Genomic DNA, 19,422 nt, shown 5'->3' with positions numbered 1-19,422 from the left:
CCTGGGCTGTCACGCGATGTAAAGAGTTATGTTAGGAAGTGTGATAGCTGTAAAAGTTCTAAGCCTACGAATAGGAATGAAGTGGCTCCCATGGGCGCGCAAAAACCATCTGATTATCCGTTTCAGGTAATCTCGCTAGATTACGTCACACATTTTCCGCGTTCAAAAACAGGTAATGCCGTCTTACTCGTAGCCACCGATTGGTTCACGAAATGGGTAATTGCTAAACCTTACCGCGCAGCCACCGCCGGGAATGTAGTATCTTTTTTCCGCGAAGAGATATTGTTTAAGTTCGGTATCCCGGAAATTACGATCACAGATAATGGTAAACAATTCATTTCACAGAGCTTCCTCAATCTTCTAGCGGACCACAACATCAAGCACTGGAAAAACTCATTTTATCATCCACAGTCAAATCCAACAGAGCGTACGAATCAAATCATAGGAGCTTCTATCAGAAGTCTACTGAAGTCCGACCAAAGAGAATGGGATAAATATTTACAGGAAATTATTTGTGCCATTAATACCTCTATCCATGAATCTACTAAATTCACCCCATACTATTTAAATTTCGGTTATGAAATGAGAACAGAAAACTCTTTAAACAGGTCGACCGATTGCACGGATCCCATAAAACCACTGGAGAAATTAAAAGAAATAAGGGAAATAGTTAAAGTTAATATTGCCAAAGCTTACAATACTAACAAGACTAGATACGATCTTCGAGCCAGACCCCTAACGTACGCGGAAGGTGAAACAGTATGGCGTAAAAATTTTGCGTTGTCGGATGCTGCAAAAGGTTATTCTGCCAAGTTAGGTCCTTCCTTTATAAAGTGTGTGGTCCTTAAAAAATTAGGTTCCAGCTCATACAAACTCAAAGATCAGGACAGCCAACGAATTGGAGTTTATAGTACAGAACATATGAAGCGTGATTGAATCTTCTAGAATTATTTTCAGCACCAGCGTAGCAGTTTTTTTATTTCGTTCCGGTGCAGGGTAAACGTCAGAATTTATTATGAATAAGATTTAATTATTTAATTTTAGAAATGGTGCAGGTTAAATCTAAGTAAAAAGTAATACTAAGATTAGTTTAAGGCATTTAAATACCAACTTCATCAACTTTATTTTCTTGATAACAATTTAAACTTAGTCTCTGAATCCTTGCGCATCTTGCTGGAGACCTGAGTTTTTCAACGCTGACGGTCAGTAGCTTCTGAAGTGAAATTGAGTTGTAGCCTTCGGGCGATGATCAAATATGACCCCAAGTTGCATCATGGGTTTGGGGGCCTTTTGTTTCAGCCGATTGCTATTCGGAACGGGGCATGAAACAACCCTCTTAGAAATCACAACCCGATTTAATTGCGGATTTGGTACCCGCGGGTTGCTTCTTGCACGAGGGAAGGTTTTTTTTTTTAATAGAACTGTATAGCGCTTCTTAGTACTTGGTTTTCTGTCTCAGGTGTGGTTTTCCAACGATTTTTTTCAGAAAGTGACAAGGCGCATACATTATAAAAACCTGGTTTTTATCTTGAATGAGGGGGTAGTGTAACGGCCCGTAGTAGGCAAAGTGGTAATATCCGTAGTATCTCCAATGCATAATTTGAACATGTATCATGTCAGTCTTATTGGGAGTGGATCTTTGTGTGCTGAAAGGTGAAATTTCGGTAAAATGGAAATTCCACCCATAAGGACAGCAGAATAACTTATCGTTATTCTGACAGTCACCATAAGCTACCAAAGGTGGCTTTTCTATGGGAGGATGGAAAATGGAGTTTTCTTGGAGACCAAAAAGAAAACCTGGAGGTCTCAGCATTTTGTTCTTGGAGTGATTCGGTCGGTTTTTTTGGAGCAAGCAGCAGATTAGATAAATTTTAGTAAGGCGGTTATAACACCTACTGCCTTCAAGTATTTTCCCCCGTAAATTCGCCGTAGTAGTACGAGCCGCGCAAGTTGTGAATCGAGCCAACGACGATCTCGGAAGTTAACGGCCTATACGTTTTGGCATCCAAACCCAGCCCGGGAAGTTCTCTGGCGGTAGCTTGTGTGCAGGTGCAAGGACGATTTTATCGGTAAGTTTGCCTTTTAGTTACCTTTGTGAACCTCTTTTTAAGCATTGTGTTTGGTCATTTTATGCTGCGGAGAGCTACGGATATTGTGCGGCGACTAAGTTCGTGAACCTACACAAACTTTCCTCATTTCGCCAACACCATTTTGGTTAGTTTTCTTTGGAAGCCCACCCCTGGGAAGAAAGTCCGGGTTTTAAGAGACTTCAGCACATCAACTTTTTTAGTTGTTGGCGCTTAAGTGCTGTTAAGTTGAGTTACGCAATTTTGCTAATAAAATTTTCACTTTCCTTTAGCACGAAGTGGGATTCAGTCCTGATTAGAATCAGTGGCTGTTGGTTTTTGAGAGTTTTGTCGTCTTGTTCAGCTACGACTTCCGAAGAAAATCGAGACGTTACAACAACTGAACCGATTAACGGGAAACTTGGCAGTTGGAGGTTTCTGAGGCCGGGGAAGGTTCCTGTAATAGTGTCGGACCCCTTCCTCTAACTGGAAGGGGAAAGGGGGTCTCTCAAATAAAAGTAACAAGTCTTCATAACTCGAGAACTGATCCTGCAAATGGAACCAAATTTGGCATGGGAGTGTATTTCGGTACGAAGAATGTTTCTATGATGTTACCCTTCTCTCCTTCCGATGGAGAAATGGTAAACGTGGAGGAGGCTCCCATACAATTCGAGAACTAATTAAGCAAACGGAACCAAATTTGGTATGCGAGGGTATATGGGTAGGAAACATATTTAAAGCTGGTTTGAGACTCCTTCCTCCTTCCAGTGTGGAGTTAGAAAAGGGGATGGGGCCTCCCATACAATTATTTGCAAAATTCGAGAACTAATCAAGCATATGGAACAAAATTTGGCATGGGTGGTTATTTGGGTACGATAAATGTTTCTATGATTATTTGGGACTCCACCCTCTTCGAATGGGGAGATTCAAAGGGGGAAAGGGGGTCTTCCATACAATTTATTGCATTATTCGATAGCTTATCATGCAAATGAATAAAAATTTCACATAGGATGTTTAAGGCTACGAGTCAAGTTTCTACGATGTTTGAGACCCATCTGTCCTTCCACTTTACTGGGTGGATAAGAAGGGGAAAGGGGATCTTCCATACAGACTGCATTACTCAAGAATTAATCGACCAAAAAATCAAATTTATTATAAAAGTATATTAGAGTCCGAGAAATGTATTTTTATGTTGGGAGACTCTCTCCAACGAGAAGAGGAGATGGAGAAGGGAGGTTTTCATACAATATTTTTGGATCACTCGAGAACGTATTATTTAAATTAAATAGCAGAGGTTATTTGAGTAGAGTTTTTTCTATGATCGCTTAAGGCTTCTTTTTCCTTGCACTGATTCGATACGAAGGGGGAAGAGAAGAACCCATACTTTTTTTTTAATCACTCGGGTGCTAATCTAGCAGATGATAACAAATTGGAAAGAGTTTTTTTAAATGCAAGAAATATTTCTAAGATGTTCGGTACCTCTCACGGGATAGGATAGGAAAGAGAAGAGAGGTGCCATACGTTTGTTTTGATAAATTCGAAAGCTAACAAATTTAACCTAGTTTTACATGGGAGAGTATAAGGGTACCAGAAATGATTATGAGGTTATTATATAAAACCCTTTGCTCAATCCAGTGGGATAAGAGAGGAAAAAATGAGCAATTATCCAACAATTGGAACCAAATTTGAAAGAAAAAGTAGTCGAGTACGAAAAATGTTTCTATTTTTTTAAGGAGAGATTCCATAAAGTACAGATGTGGTTATGGAGGAGGTTTTATCGCAAAGTTATCAAAACTTTTCAAGCAATTAAAACCATATTTTAAATAAATTTGGCATGGGAGGGTATGTAGACACGGAAAAAGACTCTATGGTTGCTTGAGAACTTTCCCTAAACCTCACTGTGGTCCGAAAGGGCTAAAAGTGGACCTTTTTCCCTAGCGCCTCTGCCTTTCTTCTAATCTCTTAAGTGTCTTCAGAATATTTGCTCCTTCAAATATGCTTCATAACTTGAAAGTATCAAAAGTTAGTCAAAGTCCACTATAAAAAAAAAGAAAATTCTAACTTTTTTTTTTATTTCAATAGATACAATTTAACGTTATACTACAAAGTTGTAGAGTATGTAAAAATATGCAACTTTGTTGAAAGTACCAAAATTCTATCTTTTTTCAGAGCAGAGTTATAGAGGTTTTATTTTTAAAGTTATTTAAAAGTTAGTTTTTTAAACTTAACTATAGTTAGATGAGGATTAACGTCAACAAAATGTTCTAAAAATTTGTTGGGCCATCCAAATCACACGTTTCCTAGCCAAATTATTGTAACTTTTAGTTATATTTTCACTTAACTTCACGAGCGTTCATTGCAAAAACGTGCAAGTGGATTTTAAAAACTAATAAATCACGTTGAAGCTTGTACTAAGTGCAACAAATTGGTGTTGGCGCCATTTGTCTCCACGCGCTCATATTTGAACACAACAAGTATATATTTGATGTGTTTTGCGTGTTTATAATGTTGCGTGTTAATATCATGCGCACCTTCTAAATTATTGCAATACTTTGCCGTGGTTGAAAGTACTAAAACACAGAAATGGTAAAATTAGCATGACAACGTTTTTGAAATAGCCACACAATTTTTCCGTGGGGAGCAGTGATGTCAACCTTCCAAATTTGGACTTTTTGTTCTTTCGCCAGACATTTTCCCAAGTTTCCAGACTTCCAGACTTCCAGACTTTTGACATATCTTCCAGATAATTCCAGACTTTTGGTTTAGGGCATACATTGTTCTAAGAATCTCTGAAAATTATAATTGGTCATGGTGTAACATGGCAGGAAATGAGTTAAATTCATGAATTATGATTTCAGAAGTGTTTGAAACCTTTTAATAATGTCAATTGCTTCGAAGATGTATGTTAAATTGAGAGTCAGACAGAGTACGCGACACTAATAGTGACAGAAACATACGCTTAGTGGTTATCTAAAACATCGAGATCTGGCAACTTAAAAAAAAAGGTCACAACCTTCAAAACTTAGCTGTCCAGACATTTCCAGACATTTTTTTTAATATTCCAGACTTTTTCGAAAAACAGTTGACAACCCTAGTGGGGAGAGAGTCGAGCACAAATGGGGTCAAATTTGAAATGGGGGAGTATATGGAAACAAGAAATGCTTATTTGAGGCTCCTCCCTTCTCTTCAGAAGGGAGATATGAAAGGAGGGGAGTGCACATATACATTGTTTAACTAACGAATTTGGCATAGAAGCGATTTGCGTGCCTACTAGATTATTTAATATTTATCATTGAACTCTCTAATTTTTTTTTTCGGAATGACTTGGAAACTGATCAAGCAAATGAAAAAATGGTATAGTAGAAGCATTTCATACAAATAAAAATGGGCTTGTGATATAGCTCAGTTGGCAAGTCTGTTGTCTCCTGAGCCGATGTCCGTGAGTTCGAGCCCAAGAGTAAACATCGAACACAGTTGTACCGGATAGTTTTTCAATAACGATCCGCCAACTGCAACGTTGATAAAGTCGCGAATGCCATAAAGATGGTAAAACGACTATAATCGAAACAAAAAAAAAAATACAAATAAAACTTTTTTTTCAGATAACTTCATTTCAGGTACAAAATAATGATTGGATAAATAAATCTTGTCATAAGCTTGAAGTGTTCACAGAGACATTTTTGCTATGACAAACATCGATTTGCCAGTTGTTTTAAATTCCGACGATTGGATCGGGAAGGTAAACAACTTAACTATTTGTAAACTTTGTAATGAGCAGTTAAAAAAACTGACAAAAACAAACCTCTGATGATGGTAGAGTTACGCTAGAACTGCGCTTTACCAATCGGTATTGGTCACAGACCGAATCGCAAGTAGTTCAACGCGATCATATCATTCCAAAAAGGCCCCGGCACGTATGCAGACATTTGTATTTACGTATGGGAAAAATTGTAGTTATAGGAGCAGTTGGCATTGCCATGAACAGATATGGAGGATATGGCTACAAGAAATATATAACGGGTGTTCACTAAAAAATGGGAATACAGTTCTCGCTCGTGCGTAGGGGGTGCGTCCGAAACCCGAAATCTAAATTACTGTTTCAAATTTAATTTCATTGACCGAATTGCTCTCTAGACTCGCGTCGCTCGTTTGCTTGGGTGCTGTCAGTTTGATCAAAGATGGCGTCGAAACAACGAGAGCTCTGCGAGAGCTTTTCACGGCTTCGGAAAGGCATAAAAGACACGATAAAAATTCCAAGTATATAACTTTTGGGACGTTCTCGTGAACACCGCTTACCGGATCCTGGCATCCCTGGCATCCTGACGATTCCCGGAAAATTATGAAACACCGCCAGAGCGCTCCCGGCGCTCTTGTTTCGTTGACGCCATCTTTGGACAAACTAACAGCACCCCAGCGAAAAGAAGCAAGTGATCCGTTTCCAGCAGAGGACTGAAACCGCTGTCAAATCGCTAGAAAACGCACCGTACCAAAATTTTGGTACCAGAACATCCGTGTGGTTCCCGAAATTTAACACTTTACCCCAAAAGTGCATCAAAATAGAGTAACATATTGATTGCCAAACGCACCTGTTGGTGTCATGCTGAAAATAAAGACCAATTCAACATGAATAATCCTTAAAATTATGCACTTTATCTCATAAGAGCAAGTTCACTGGTTGAGATGGAGATAGAAATTTCGAAGGTTTACAACACATCACAACACATTTGCCGAACACCGGTGTTGGGAAAATCTGATATTCGAACAGTTTCGCGCTGTAAAATTTGTATCGTATAACACTTTTTGGCCGAGGGTGATAGAAAAACACGATGTTTTGCAACACCGAACCGAGTGATACAGTCGGCGTTGCAATACAGTATTTGTGCATGAAACGCTTCGGTGCTGCCATTTTTCTTATGCTCAAAACCTTAGTTGAGGGGAAAATAAAGGAAATTGACCAATTTCAGGATTTTAACATAAAGTAATATTTTCTGTTGTAAACAATTCTCTTATCACTTAAATTGATACGAATTACAAAGAAGTTGATCAACTCTTTAAAACCTACAGCCAATTTTTGTCATGCCCTTGCCAATTGAATTGACTATCATCGCTATCATACATTTCGAGGCGCAGAGATGCCAGAAAGATAGGTAAATAAATTTTGTTTGTTTGAACGGTTTTCGGGAGTAGGAGTTTCATTTTTTAATTTGAAAAATGTTATTCCGTCGGAATGTCCGGTATCAAAATTTGAACGCCGCCTTCAATGGTCCATTATCTTTAGAAAACTCGCTAACTCTCGCTGTTAATTCGTCGAGTGTCAATCATATCAAACGCAAATTGTTTTATAATTAAACCCCATATTCCAAATTTTAGGTTGTGCTGCCGGAATGCCCCATTTTGGCTTCCGGTGGATTGGATCACTGACCCCTTTGTTGAAACACGGTCAGGAACGGTTCTAATATCGGTTCCACAGGTGGGACCTGGTTGGATTTTCAGAGATGGAACGAGAAATGAAACGGCCTACCAATAATAAGTCTGTATCAAAAGTTACCAAACAAAAACACTTAATTTAAATTATATGTAAAATTTAAATTCGAAGAGTCCATCAAAGACCAGATTCACTTTCATTTGTGCTCTATTTGCCCATACAATTTCGAGAATTTTACTCATAGCATTGGAAGAACGTTACAATACCATTACCATATAATAACCTAGGTCAGGCAAATAGAAATTTTAATGCACTTTTTTTACGTTTCGACAGAAAATTAGCACTTTTTTATAAGATTTGTAAGCGTTTATGCAAAAAAAAATTAAAAAAAATTGTGCCGGAACCAAACAAAATCAACAAAGCTGTTGTTTCATAGATGAGACATGCTCAGTTAAGTGAAACTTGTATACTTATCCAATGCAAAACTCTCTCAACAACTTAGAAAAAGTTTTAAGAATGGTATTAGCACTACTATTTCAATAAAGTGAATTTGATTTCAATTTTTAAACGATCAATTCGAAATAAGAAAAAATAGTAAAAATACTGAACAGCAAATGCACTTGGCATCGCTGGTTGCCCCCAATTTTACATCTTCGTTTTGTATCACACCGGTGGACGGCCAACATTTTTGGTCTATTTTTCACGATACAAAAATTCCCATCTGTGCTACAGCTGTCAAAATTCCTACCACTTTTTCCCAACACCATTGGACTTGCTCTAACATTTTTCTTCTGTCTTACTATAGATCCTCCTGATTGACATTTCCAAACCGTAAACATTATATTAACGATATCGAAAAATTGCCTCTGGTATAATTTTTTGCAAAGCATACACCATGTTGTCACTATAGTTGTCTCACTCGTTTCATTTTCCTTCTTCCTGTGGGTTTCTTAACTGAAACCTTGGTACGGGAATGTTTGCTTTCTTCAGCCCTTGGTTTCCAGGGAGTCCACAGAGAGCAATTCTATCGGCGAACAAAAAACCGCCCTTTACTTTTTTATATGAAAAGGTATTGAAATGATTCTCATTTTTTAAAGAACACCCGTTATGTCTCCATTTGAACTGCATAGCGAAGCACACTTTAGATCGAAACGGTAGAACCACGAAACCGAACTAATGTGAACATCGTCACACTCGACTCGCGGCAATAAGAAGCCGGTACGTATCTGATGAATGAGGCACGAGGCCGTCACTCCGGTATTGGTTGACGGTCGGCTTTGGCGCGGGCGCGCGTTTTTGTTTGCGGAAAGTGGCATATTGCGTATGACGACAACCATTTGTGGCAGCAAACCAACTAATGCGGCGATTAAAATTGTGCAGCGTGAGACCAGCCAGAAGCCTCTTGACCGAACAATTAACGGAAAAAAAGTTGCACAATCATCTCAAAAAGAACCCATTCCCATTCTACAATTCGGACAAAATAAATTTGAAATGGTGTATTTTCAGAGGATTGAAAGTTCAACTCTAACACCATTCCATTTGTTAGAATCATACCTAAAGGATCGAATTTCATGTACCCAGACCCACTCTGTTTTCAATAGGTCATACAGATTGAATTTAGCAGCGAGACATTTATTGGCGCAAACATGACGCCATAGTGCACTACTTTCCATCTAAGTCCCGAACAAGAGCTCCAAGCCGTGTTGTTGAACGGAATTTTTTTACGGACTGCAAGCAAAAGTGCACCGATCTTGCCCCCATTTACCTGGTTCGGTCAGCCGCGCATTTCAGCCTGCACCATCTTCCTCCTCCATCAACAACAGCTTACGTAGACATTAGACAACGACAACGTATTTTATCCCATTGCCAATAATGAATCGGTATGGCTGCATGCAAGCGAGTGCACTTATGGAGAATCTCGCGGTTCAGATTTGACTTATGTAATTCACTGTTTGCTCTGAATTGGCTCTGCCCCAAAGTCTCTTCTTGGCTTGGCTTCTTGGACGATAGCTGCAGTACGATGTTCAAATAAAAAAAAAATACCAAAATCGCATACGACTTTCAAATTTATACGTATCAGTAAATGTAAATATAGAACAAAGCTTCCGCTCCGCAATCTTTCGCTATAAATTCCTGCTAAAAGCCGTTATAAAACACTTATAAGATAAAGAATTCAATACTACAGCAAGTTTTAAAGCGATAATTATAAAACCACTATGAAGCGAAAAATGTTTATCCAAATTCATAGCCGTAGGAAAGGGGGTTGGTGGGTCCACCCATGAGGGTCCAAAATTGCCGAAAGAAATGTTTTTCAATAAACTAAAAAATTTAAACTATTTTACTTAAACTTCATAATTTGACACCTAAACTAATACAAGTGTAACAATCTCGATTCAGAACTTAGTCCGAAACCTCGAAATCTCATCCCAAATTTAGTAATTTAGTCCATAGAATGGAATTCCAAAAGTTAGACTTCAAAAAGTCTAACAGACTCCAAAAAAGTTAGGCTTAGCTTGCCAGATTGCCCAGATTTTGCCCAGACTTTCTTTCGTCAAAAAAAAATGTTTAATCAAATGTTGTCGATATAAACAAGGACGAATTTTTGGAAGCCTAAAATAGGATTCTGAATCAGCTTATTTGTTTCAATTTAAAAAAAACAATTTTTCAAGTGTTTTTCTTCTTGATTTTAATGAAAGTATTCCGAATTTGCAAATAGACCGGATGATGGTGCATATTTTGAAAAAAAATGCCCTTTTTATTCAAGACTTAAACATAGAATAGTCCAGATATGCCCAGCCCGCATACTTGCGGAAAATTTTTAGTAAGTACCCAGTTAATTGTTCTTGATTTTTAGTTTGGGTCATCATTGGAATAGAATCTTGGTTTGACAGTTCGAACTAAAATAAGATGGATTTTTTATATTCAAAACTCATCACTCAAGTTCAATTATGATTAAATAATAGAAAAAAATATATATTGAAACCCATAAATTCAGAATCAATTTAGATTACTTTCAAAAATTAAAACTTAAACACAGGGGTTAATTTATGAAATATAAAATTATGTTTGATAATTTTTGATCATAAAAAAACTTGTATTTAATCATCAGGTGAAATTCATCTTGAAATGTTATTTAACATTATATATTATTTATATTGCAGGTTCTTTAAAATAATGCTTACTCAATTCCCATGAGTGAACAATATGTACCCATTGAACTGAAAGTTGCAAAAGTGATTTATATGTACGTTGTACGCGACTTAAGACACATAAAAGGCACAAAAGTGCTCAAAACGGGATTTGGTAAGTCACAAAAAGTGCGTTGAGGTGCTTTCTTCCAGGCTGTTTGGCTGTCTTGTTAGGCGGGTGACCCTGCAGCTACGCTACAAAATCATATCACCACTTCAAGTTTTAGTTTCAGTTAGAACACCATCTAATCGTGGTTTTCTAGTAGCGTGTTCGATTCTCACCACGAAGTTTCTATCCAATATTAATTTGATACTTGAGTGACCATTCTGATGTCTTATATGTAGGAAATGTAAAAAAGAAACAATTGAGCAGCAAATTGAACAAATCTCGGAAAACTGAACATAGTAATTAATCATGTGAAGGTGATATGAGCCGATGTCAAGGGTGCAATTGAAATAGAGAGATTTTTGGAAGCTGAATTAAAGGCCACTGGAATCTGAATATATGGTCTTTAAGACTTGTTTTGGAACTTGAAAGAATCAATAGGAACTTAAAGTTTGAGCTGCATAGAACGGACTTCATATCAATGATGGGCTTAGTAAGCTTTTTTGTACCTTTTTTATGGGACTTCTGGTTGCTTGGGTTGTTACTCAAATTTCGGATTTTTTAATATATTTTCACCAATGCTTAAAAAGCTTGCTCATTTAAGTAAATACAAAAAGTTTTTCTTTCAAATAAAGCCTCCAAAATCCCTTATTCATTTGTTTCGATAATAGTCGTTTTAACATCTTTATGACATTCTCAACTTTTATCAACGATGCATTTGGCGGACAGTCATAAAAAAAACTTCTCCGGTACAACTGTGTACGATGTTTGCTCTTGGGCTCAAACTCACGGACAGTAGCTCAGGAGGCAAATGCATGCCAACTGAGCTACACCACAAGTGTTAAAGCTTCATGAAAAAATGGCATCCTCTAGGACTTTTTTTTTCAAGTAATGATTTGAAATGAATTACTTTCAATGTAAAATACCTTTAAACTGAATAATTAGATAGTACCTACACTTTTTTCACTATACTTTGTGTATGGATTGATGAAGCAAAAATGTTGTAGGAAGAAAACATCTTCAATATTTTTTGCCTTGTGGTATGCATGGTGTGAAGAAAAACCCTTAAATTTGGAATGTATAATACATCTTTTTTTATTGATTTTTGTTACAAATTAACTCTGTGTGTTATTACCACTAGCTACTTGGCAAGAATTAAGGAAAATACTCTTCTGGTTTTATCAAATAAACAAGCACAAAGTTAAAGTAAGCAAAAACTTTTAACTTTTAATTGGCGTTCTGCGTTTATTCGCGAATAATTCGAACTTAAAACAATAATTGTTATTGTTTATGCTTAGTGTTTTTTGTCTAACAAAACTCTTTCATGTGTGATTCTTTCAATCCCTTTTCTCTCATTTCTTTCTGTCAATTGACTATTAGGACGTGGCCGGCGCCGCCAAAACGGTTCCTTTCCTCACATTATTTTGCTCGCTAAAATCATGTTACCGAATATTCTTTCCTACCAGTTCTCTGACAGTTTTACCCCCCAAAAATTACATTTATAACCCCATTCGGGGTAATTAAACCCCTAAAAACCCCTCGTTCGCACGGCCTTGCATTGCATTGTACTACAAAATTAATAATCACAATTATACAGAACCATTCGAAGACCAACAAAGTTATATGATTCTGTTGTAGGGATAAACTTATAATTTTATGGTGGATTTAAAATGGAAAATTTATTTTGTTTGATTTTTAAGTAAACAATAGAGCGTCTTACTGGGGATTTCCCGGGAATAAAAAAAAATCGAAAATTCCAGAATCCCGGGAAACGATAAAATATCCCGGCAATTTCCGAAGCCAAAAAAAGTGCTAAATTATTTAAATTTTATACGATGTAAATTGGAAAAATTGATAAGGTTGAGCAAGGAAAATGATAGTTATCCTAGATAAATGGCATAGACTTAAATATTTTTTTCTAAAACCTTTTTAATAGATTACATTTGATAAAAAATGTGTTTTCGTTCAACAACTTTGTGTTAAAGTGAAAAACGACAAAGAATCTATAAAACCAAAAAAATCCAATAAAGAAACGCTACGAAAAGAATTTGAATGTTCGATTTTGCAACACTCTTCATTTAGAACTCCTGTTTCGCAAACTGTTGACCGTAGGAGAGTCATCGGCAAAGAGATGACATATTTTTAAACAAAAGAATAGTTATCTGAAAATTTACGAGATTAGATGAATAACCTGAAGTCTAGCTGACTTACTTCTATTGATAGTGAAAAATCATTCCAAATTATTAGTCAAGTATTAGTCAAGTTTGTTTATTAAAGTTCTTATTTTTTGGGTGTTGGGTTCTATAATTCGTTTTTTGAGGCAGTTTGAAATGTTTTGCAATACTTCTACCTAAAAATGTAAGTAACTTGATTTGCATTTCAGGCGGGTTTTTGTCAAATCATTTAGAATTCGAAATGGAAATTGAAACAGAAAATGGAAAATAGATAAATGGAAAACTATTCATGCGATTTGAATGGCAATTTTTGGAGACATCGTCCATGGCTCAATTTATACTTTAAAAGCATCCAACCATAGACCAATACATAGGAATGTGTAGTGCTATAAAAGTGAAACCTGTACATTTTTTTGCTGGCAGCACTGTAGAACTGATGTTTTTAACACTCAAAAAATAGTTTACGCAAAAGTTACGTGAAAAAGTGCAGAGATATTTTAATCCTAATTCAACGTAAAATCTTCACTCAGGAAAATTATAATTAAAATTTTCATGAGATGTGTCTTATGAACCGCTTTTTTCGGAGCAAAATTGTTTTCATAAGAGCGTTATAAAATTATTTCAGTTTTCATAAGAACATCTTACGCAAAATAGAAAAAAAACAGCATTGTGGAAATATAATGAACACATTCATTCATTCCATCAGTTTTTTCATTATCAGACGAAGCACTTCTCGTGAAGTTTTAAGTTTTCCTTAATTAAAATGTAATTGTGATCTTTTCAATGGTAAGTTTGATTTAAAGTTTTCCTTGTAAACGTTAAATATATTTGTAAACTTGAATACTTCTAGATTACTTTTCAGCATGCTGACCGGCAACAAACGCAATGTCAATGATCTGGATGTGACAAAAAAAACTTTTTAGGAATAGGGTGTTGATGTGCTACTGATGGTGACCATTCATGTTATTATTTCAAACAAATCTGCCAAAAAATATAATGAATACATCATAGATCTTGGATTTTTATTGTTATTCGTGAAATATCCTGATTTTATTAGACCCTCTTATGAAAAGCGAAAACCTTTCATTGAAGTAGGTGTTCATCTCAGCTTTCATTCGCATCATAAGACAATCTTATGAATTTTAATGAGAATCTTATGGCATACTCAGAGTATTTTACTTAGTTTGAGTGAATTTCAAATATTTTTTTTTCGAGACCCTGAAATCTTGAGCATAAGAAAACAGTAATCGAGCACTTGCATCAAAAAGAGACAGTTTGGTTTGGTATAAAACTAGCTATTGGGAAAAGGTGTCCCAAAAATACAAACCTGATTCAATATGTAGAATAAGGTAGATGCTAGAAGAAACTCTTGAACTTAAAATTGAAATTTAGTTTGTGAGTTCTAAACGCCGATCTAATGATTGTAGAAAATCTTCCGTCCCAGTAACAAATTTAAAATTAAACTTTTAAGTACTTTAATTCGGTCTATCACATCACAAAACCGTTTCTGCCATCGAACGCCAAACGGTATGACCGTTTCAAATTTATCTATTATTCATAGCTAACTTCAGTAGACTTCCGTTATCGATTGTCAACATCCGTCTCTATAAAGCTGGATACCATAAAACGATTTAATTGTTTTGCTTTCATAATTATCCACGATGCAACCACGCACCGTAATGCCTTCCACTTTCTGTAGGTCATACGCGCAGTTTAACGACCGATACACTTTTCACTGCCCTAGAGAGACCCTCCACATAACGTAGGTGCGTCATCCGTGGAGGTGTTAAAACATGCCGCAATCGCTGTAATTATCGTCTTTATTGACTGTTATTGTTGCCATTTTCACCGCCACCGAACCGTTTATCTCGCCCATGAAATCTACGGTTGAAAAAACCCACAAAACAAAATAAATTTAATTCCGTCTGTTCACGAAAAAACAGTCTTTTTATTTTTTGAAAGGCCTCCCGCCTGGTTCCAACAGCAGATGGACGGAAACTTCTCTCGAAAGTGCATCGAAATACGAAAAAAATGAAAACGATCTTGATGGATTTCTCACCCTCGAGACGCGCAAACGGGCAATCTACTGGCCCGCAAAAACCTTGAATTATTTTCTCACCCTGCGGCGAGGAAACTTGTCTACGGAGACCTTCACTCGGGTGAGATTTATTTTGGTTAAGACCATTTATTTTATAAGTTTTGCTTCGATTTTTTCCTTGTTTAGATAAGATAATTTCCAATTATTGTGAGAAACATTATCACCACCAGAAGGATGAATCGATTCAAACCTGCATATTGATTATGGATTGAGTACCCATAATATAGGGGCCGCTATACTTAGGTTGACAGATTTTTTTTTTCAGATATCCGGGCCGGGAAATCCGGACTATTTTCATCTAAAACCTGGCAAAATCCGGCCAAAATCGTATTTTAGGCTCCCACAAAACCATTCATGATAATTTTCATAGAACTTACTCAAAAATTCTCGTTTAGATAAAAAAAAAAATTACAATACAATTCGATTTGTTTTTGTTCAATTTGGCAAAACGGTGAATTAATTTTAGTATTTCTCAATTAAATCCGGGCAACCGAGCCAGAGAATGAGGAGCTGGCAGCACTGCCAAATGTGAAGTTCATTCGTAGCATTGTGAAAACGAAAATTTTAAATTTTGGCTGAAAAGTCGGTTTAAATTAACAAGTTTGAGGTTAAGGTGAAGCGTTTGATAGTCTTCTGTGATTGATAAGTGGAGTTTCATCGAAAAAATCTACGAATACTGTGATTATCGGATTGAAGGATGAGAGCTAGTACTGCGCCCTCGAGACCATCCCGATAGTTTGAGCGAGCTACGTAATCGCCCCGAATAATCCGGATCACAAGCTAAGTGGAGTTGTTTTATTACTTTGAATTTTTATTATCATATTTCATTAATTGTTATTTTTTGTAAAGAAAATTTTACTGAAATTTGATCTGACAGCTGAGAGAAAGGGATGAAATATTTCAAAAGAATATTTCACGAATAAACTCGATTCGATACAAGTTTGCGTACAAGTCAGTACTCAAAAAAATGTTCATCGCTTATAGTGTCATCTAGTGAGTAAATTGATTGTTTAACGCCATCTGGTGACAGGTATCAGCTAGTTTCGCAAAAAATCGATCGTTTAAACTAATCGTTTTATCACGACTTTTTTTCGAACCAAAATATCAGGATAGTGGAATGGTAAATCTCAATACGAATGAAAGTCATTTGGAACATAAACTCTATAATCACAATTTAAAAGCATACCAAATCTTTAACGGCGAAGCAATCGAAGAAATGAGAAAGATGTAATTGGGGTTGCTAATAACGAAATTATTGTAAAACTTTCAAGCTAACTACTTATTTAAAAAGATTTCTAGGCTATCAATGACTGCAAGTTAATAATATTCCATCGATGCTTTAGAAAAAAAAGTGAAAAATTAAGGCATTTTGTTATACAGTAAAGCAACCTACATTCAAACGAACATAAAATTTAATAGTTAAAAGAAGTTACGCTTTCCAAAGCAACACTAATTTGTTCTAAATTGGAAAAAGATAAAGTAAAGCATTCAATTTGTCGAGGCCAGAGTCAGCTTGAAACGCAGAGAAGAAACGATTCCATTAAATTATTGAGTTAGAGATATTCGAAATTGAAATTTGAAATACATGATTTATTAAGATTTTGGTAAACACATCTTACAACTGAAATAAATATTATCTCGCTAAAATTTTGTTACATAGAATTTATTTAATTAAAAGTTTACATAATATTGAAGTTATTTCATATCATATCAGGTTTTTTTGTAAAACACAAAATTTAACCCTAGTGTTAGTATTATCTGTAAAAGTGTGAGTTAATTTATAATTAATTTTTCATAGAAAATGAGATAAGGTATTTCATAATTGACGTTTTATTACATTCTCAGAATGAAATAATTATTTCGTTTGCATAATAATTTTACAAACATTGGGGCGTCTGTTACTTTTAGTAACTTTAGTAAGTTGTTTCTATTTTTTTCTAAACAAAGCGTTTTCAATTCTACGTTTCCAAATAATTGGTAAAAAATTAATAGAAAATAGCATGACATTCATAAGAAATATTACAAAAAGCTATCATTTTTTAATAAAAACAGCATCGATTAAAAGTAAGAAAAGGATTCGGAACAACTGGAGCGCTGAGCAGTCCTAGGTATTTTAAACTCACAAAGCCTGGATATTTTCAGCATATTTGATATTTTTAAGAAAATGATTTGATGAATGAATTTTTTTTTCTTGAAGCCAAGTTGAAATTAGAATTTTTTTTTACAAAAATCGATACTGATGTTAAACGTCGGCTTCAATCCACTATTCGAGCATGAAAATTTCACTTGTATTTTATGAATAACTATTTTTTATACTAGCTGGTTCATTTGTGTATGTTCTGCGTAATCACGAAAAGATTATGAGGCAAAGAGTAGAATTGAATTGATGAATTTCCAGAAACGATCTCATTCAATCATCACAACTGACAACTCATTTAAAAATGTAAACAAATGTAACGAGGTTCACCCATTTACAAAACATCCATTTTTTTAATATTTCATCATAAATAACTTTAAAGTTTGAATTGATTACTTTACTATGAAAAGTCGTTTTTGGAAATACATCAGTGTAACAGGAATAAAAGATAGGGAAACAAGTTAGTCAAGTTAGTTTTTTACGATTTGAATAAAAATGCTCTAATTAAAAATGCTCTAAATAATTCAATTACCGTAATACTGTTATCTTCAAGACAGCTTAAAAAGCCTCTTATCACTGCCTCATAGATAGAATTAGGAGTTTCCTTAGGAAAAATCTAGGAGCATAGAAGGTGTAGGAAAACTCGATCGCACCATTGACCAAAATGGGTCCTGATCTATAACCTTTTCCCTACTAACACAACCTTTCCTTGGATATTTAATATGTATAGATTCGCAGACGTATAGACGGTTTCTATAGTTGGTGATATTGACTTACCTTTGTTTCGGAATTTTTCAAAACTAACCTTTGGAAAACAAAGGGACAAAAGGTTGTTAATTAATCCTATGAGGTATCCTACTAACAATCCCTCCTTCATTCCTCATTGACTACTAGGACGTGGCCGGCGCCGTTATTGATCATTTTCAAAGGGAGAGCATGAGTTTTGTGCATTGTGAATGAACTGCTAGTCCTAAGCACCATTCTGTTGGCCCTTGCATAAAGCTGATGGCCTCGATCAATCACGGAGTAGCAACCATTGGCGAGGTAGAACTTGTTCTGCTTAGCCACGCCAGCGATCATGGAATTTGAAATGCGTAAGTTGAATAAAGCCAAATTTAATATGTTATGCTGAAGTTTTATTTTAAAATTTATAATGAATGATCAGATCGTATCTACACAGCATTTCAAGTTCAATGATTTAAGGTGGATATGAGTAGTCAACCAAGCTAAGCTAAGCTAAATCCGGGCAACCGAGCCAGGCCGAACTTTTCTCAAATTTTGCATTAAATTTCCAGGAAATCTGGCAAGCTTAGTTTATACTATGCATAACCCAGAATTTCAGCAGTGTACATTTTCACATTTTATGTGCACCTAAGCCAGATTAAAATTCAGAAAGATTAAGGGTGTCTAAGCAGCATTTTGATACAACGCCGCTAAATCCGGATGACCTTTAAGCAACTGATTTTTGCTGTGTGTTGTTGTTTACAGTTCAACTTAAAACCTCTGTGTTAAAACTCTGTGTACCGTGAGCTCTAATTTTCACAATTTTCGTGAAAATGAGCAGCATTTTCCCGGAAAAAGTGCAAAAATATCGTGCACAAATGGTGTACTTTTCTCAACATTTCGCTGAGTCAGTTGACGAAAATGGAAGAAGCAAGTATTAGAGCGATTCGAAATGCGATTCTAAAGAATGGAGTGGAAAGCAAAAAAATCTAGTTGAAAACCGGGTCCGGTGGACAAAACTTTGGACCGGAAAATCATGCGTGCTTACTAGAGTGCCCCAAATGACCCGACTTTTGAAAAAAATATGTGCTGCAGGTTTAAATTGATCCTAGGCCTAGTACAAGGTCTCATGCCAAATTTGGGCCAGATCGGATCACGGGAAGGGGTCACTCAACGAGCCTGAAGTTTGTATGGGATTTTGAGACATTTTGTTCGGGAGAAACATGGAAAACCAGTTTTTCACGGATAACTTTGGTTTCTTTCATTCTTTTGAAAACGGGTTTTATTAAAGCCCAAACTATGCCAAATATTTTATCCGAAGGCTGCAAATCGATTCGAGTTAAAATAAAAAAGTTATTTGGCTTCAAAAATGGGCTAAATTTTTTCAGGGAGGTATTCATCACTGTTAATGAGGCGTCAATATGTTCGACCGCCCCGACTCGTTAACAGTGATGAATACCATCCTTAAAAAAGTTAGCCCATTTTTGAAGCCTAATAACTTTTTT

General features: G+C 35.9%; 1 protein-coding gene across 3 annotated transcripts in view; it reads right to left on the bottom strand.

Moving 5' to 3' along the window:
• The window catches only part of LOC129740529 (band 4.1-like protein 5), a 33,457-nt gene extending 25,001 nt beyond the window's left edge, over nt 1–8,456 (bottom strand). For all 3 annotated transcript variants that reach the window (XR_008736271.1, XM_055732231.1, XM_055732232.1), the window contains exon 1: nt 8,411–8,456. Coding sequence is in view for 2 of the 3 variants with exons in the window: in XM_055732231.1 (XP_055588206.1) it covers nt 8,411–8,419 (9 nt within the window). In the remaining variant the exon portion in view is untranslated. The remainder of the gene's footprint in view (nt 1–8,410) is intronic.
• Between the last annotated feature and the right edge of the window lie 10,966 nt (nt 8,457–19,422).

Source organism: Uranotaenia lowii, chromosome 1, assembly GCF_029784155.1.
Source record: "Uranotaenia lowii strain MFRU-FL chromosome 1, ASM2978415v1, whole genome shotgun sequence".
Lineage (NCBI taxonomy): Eukaryota > Metazoa > Arthropoda > Insecta > Diptera > Culicidae > Uranotaenia > Uranotaenia lowii.
The sequence above is the reverse complement of the archived record's forward strand: the minus strand, read 5'-3'. Positions and strand labels throughout refer to the sequence as shown.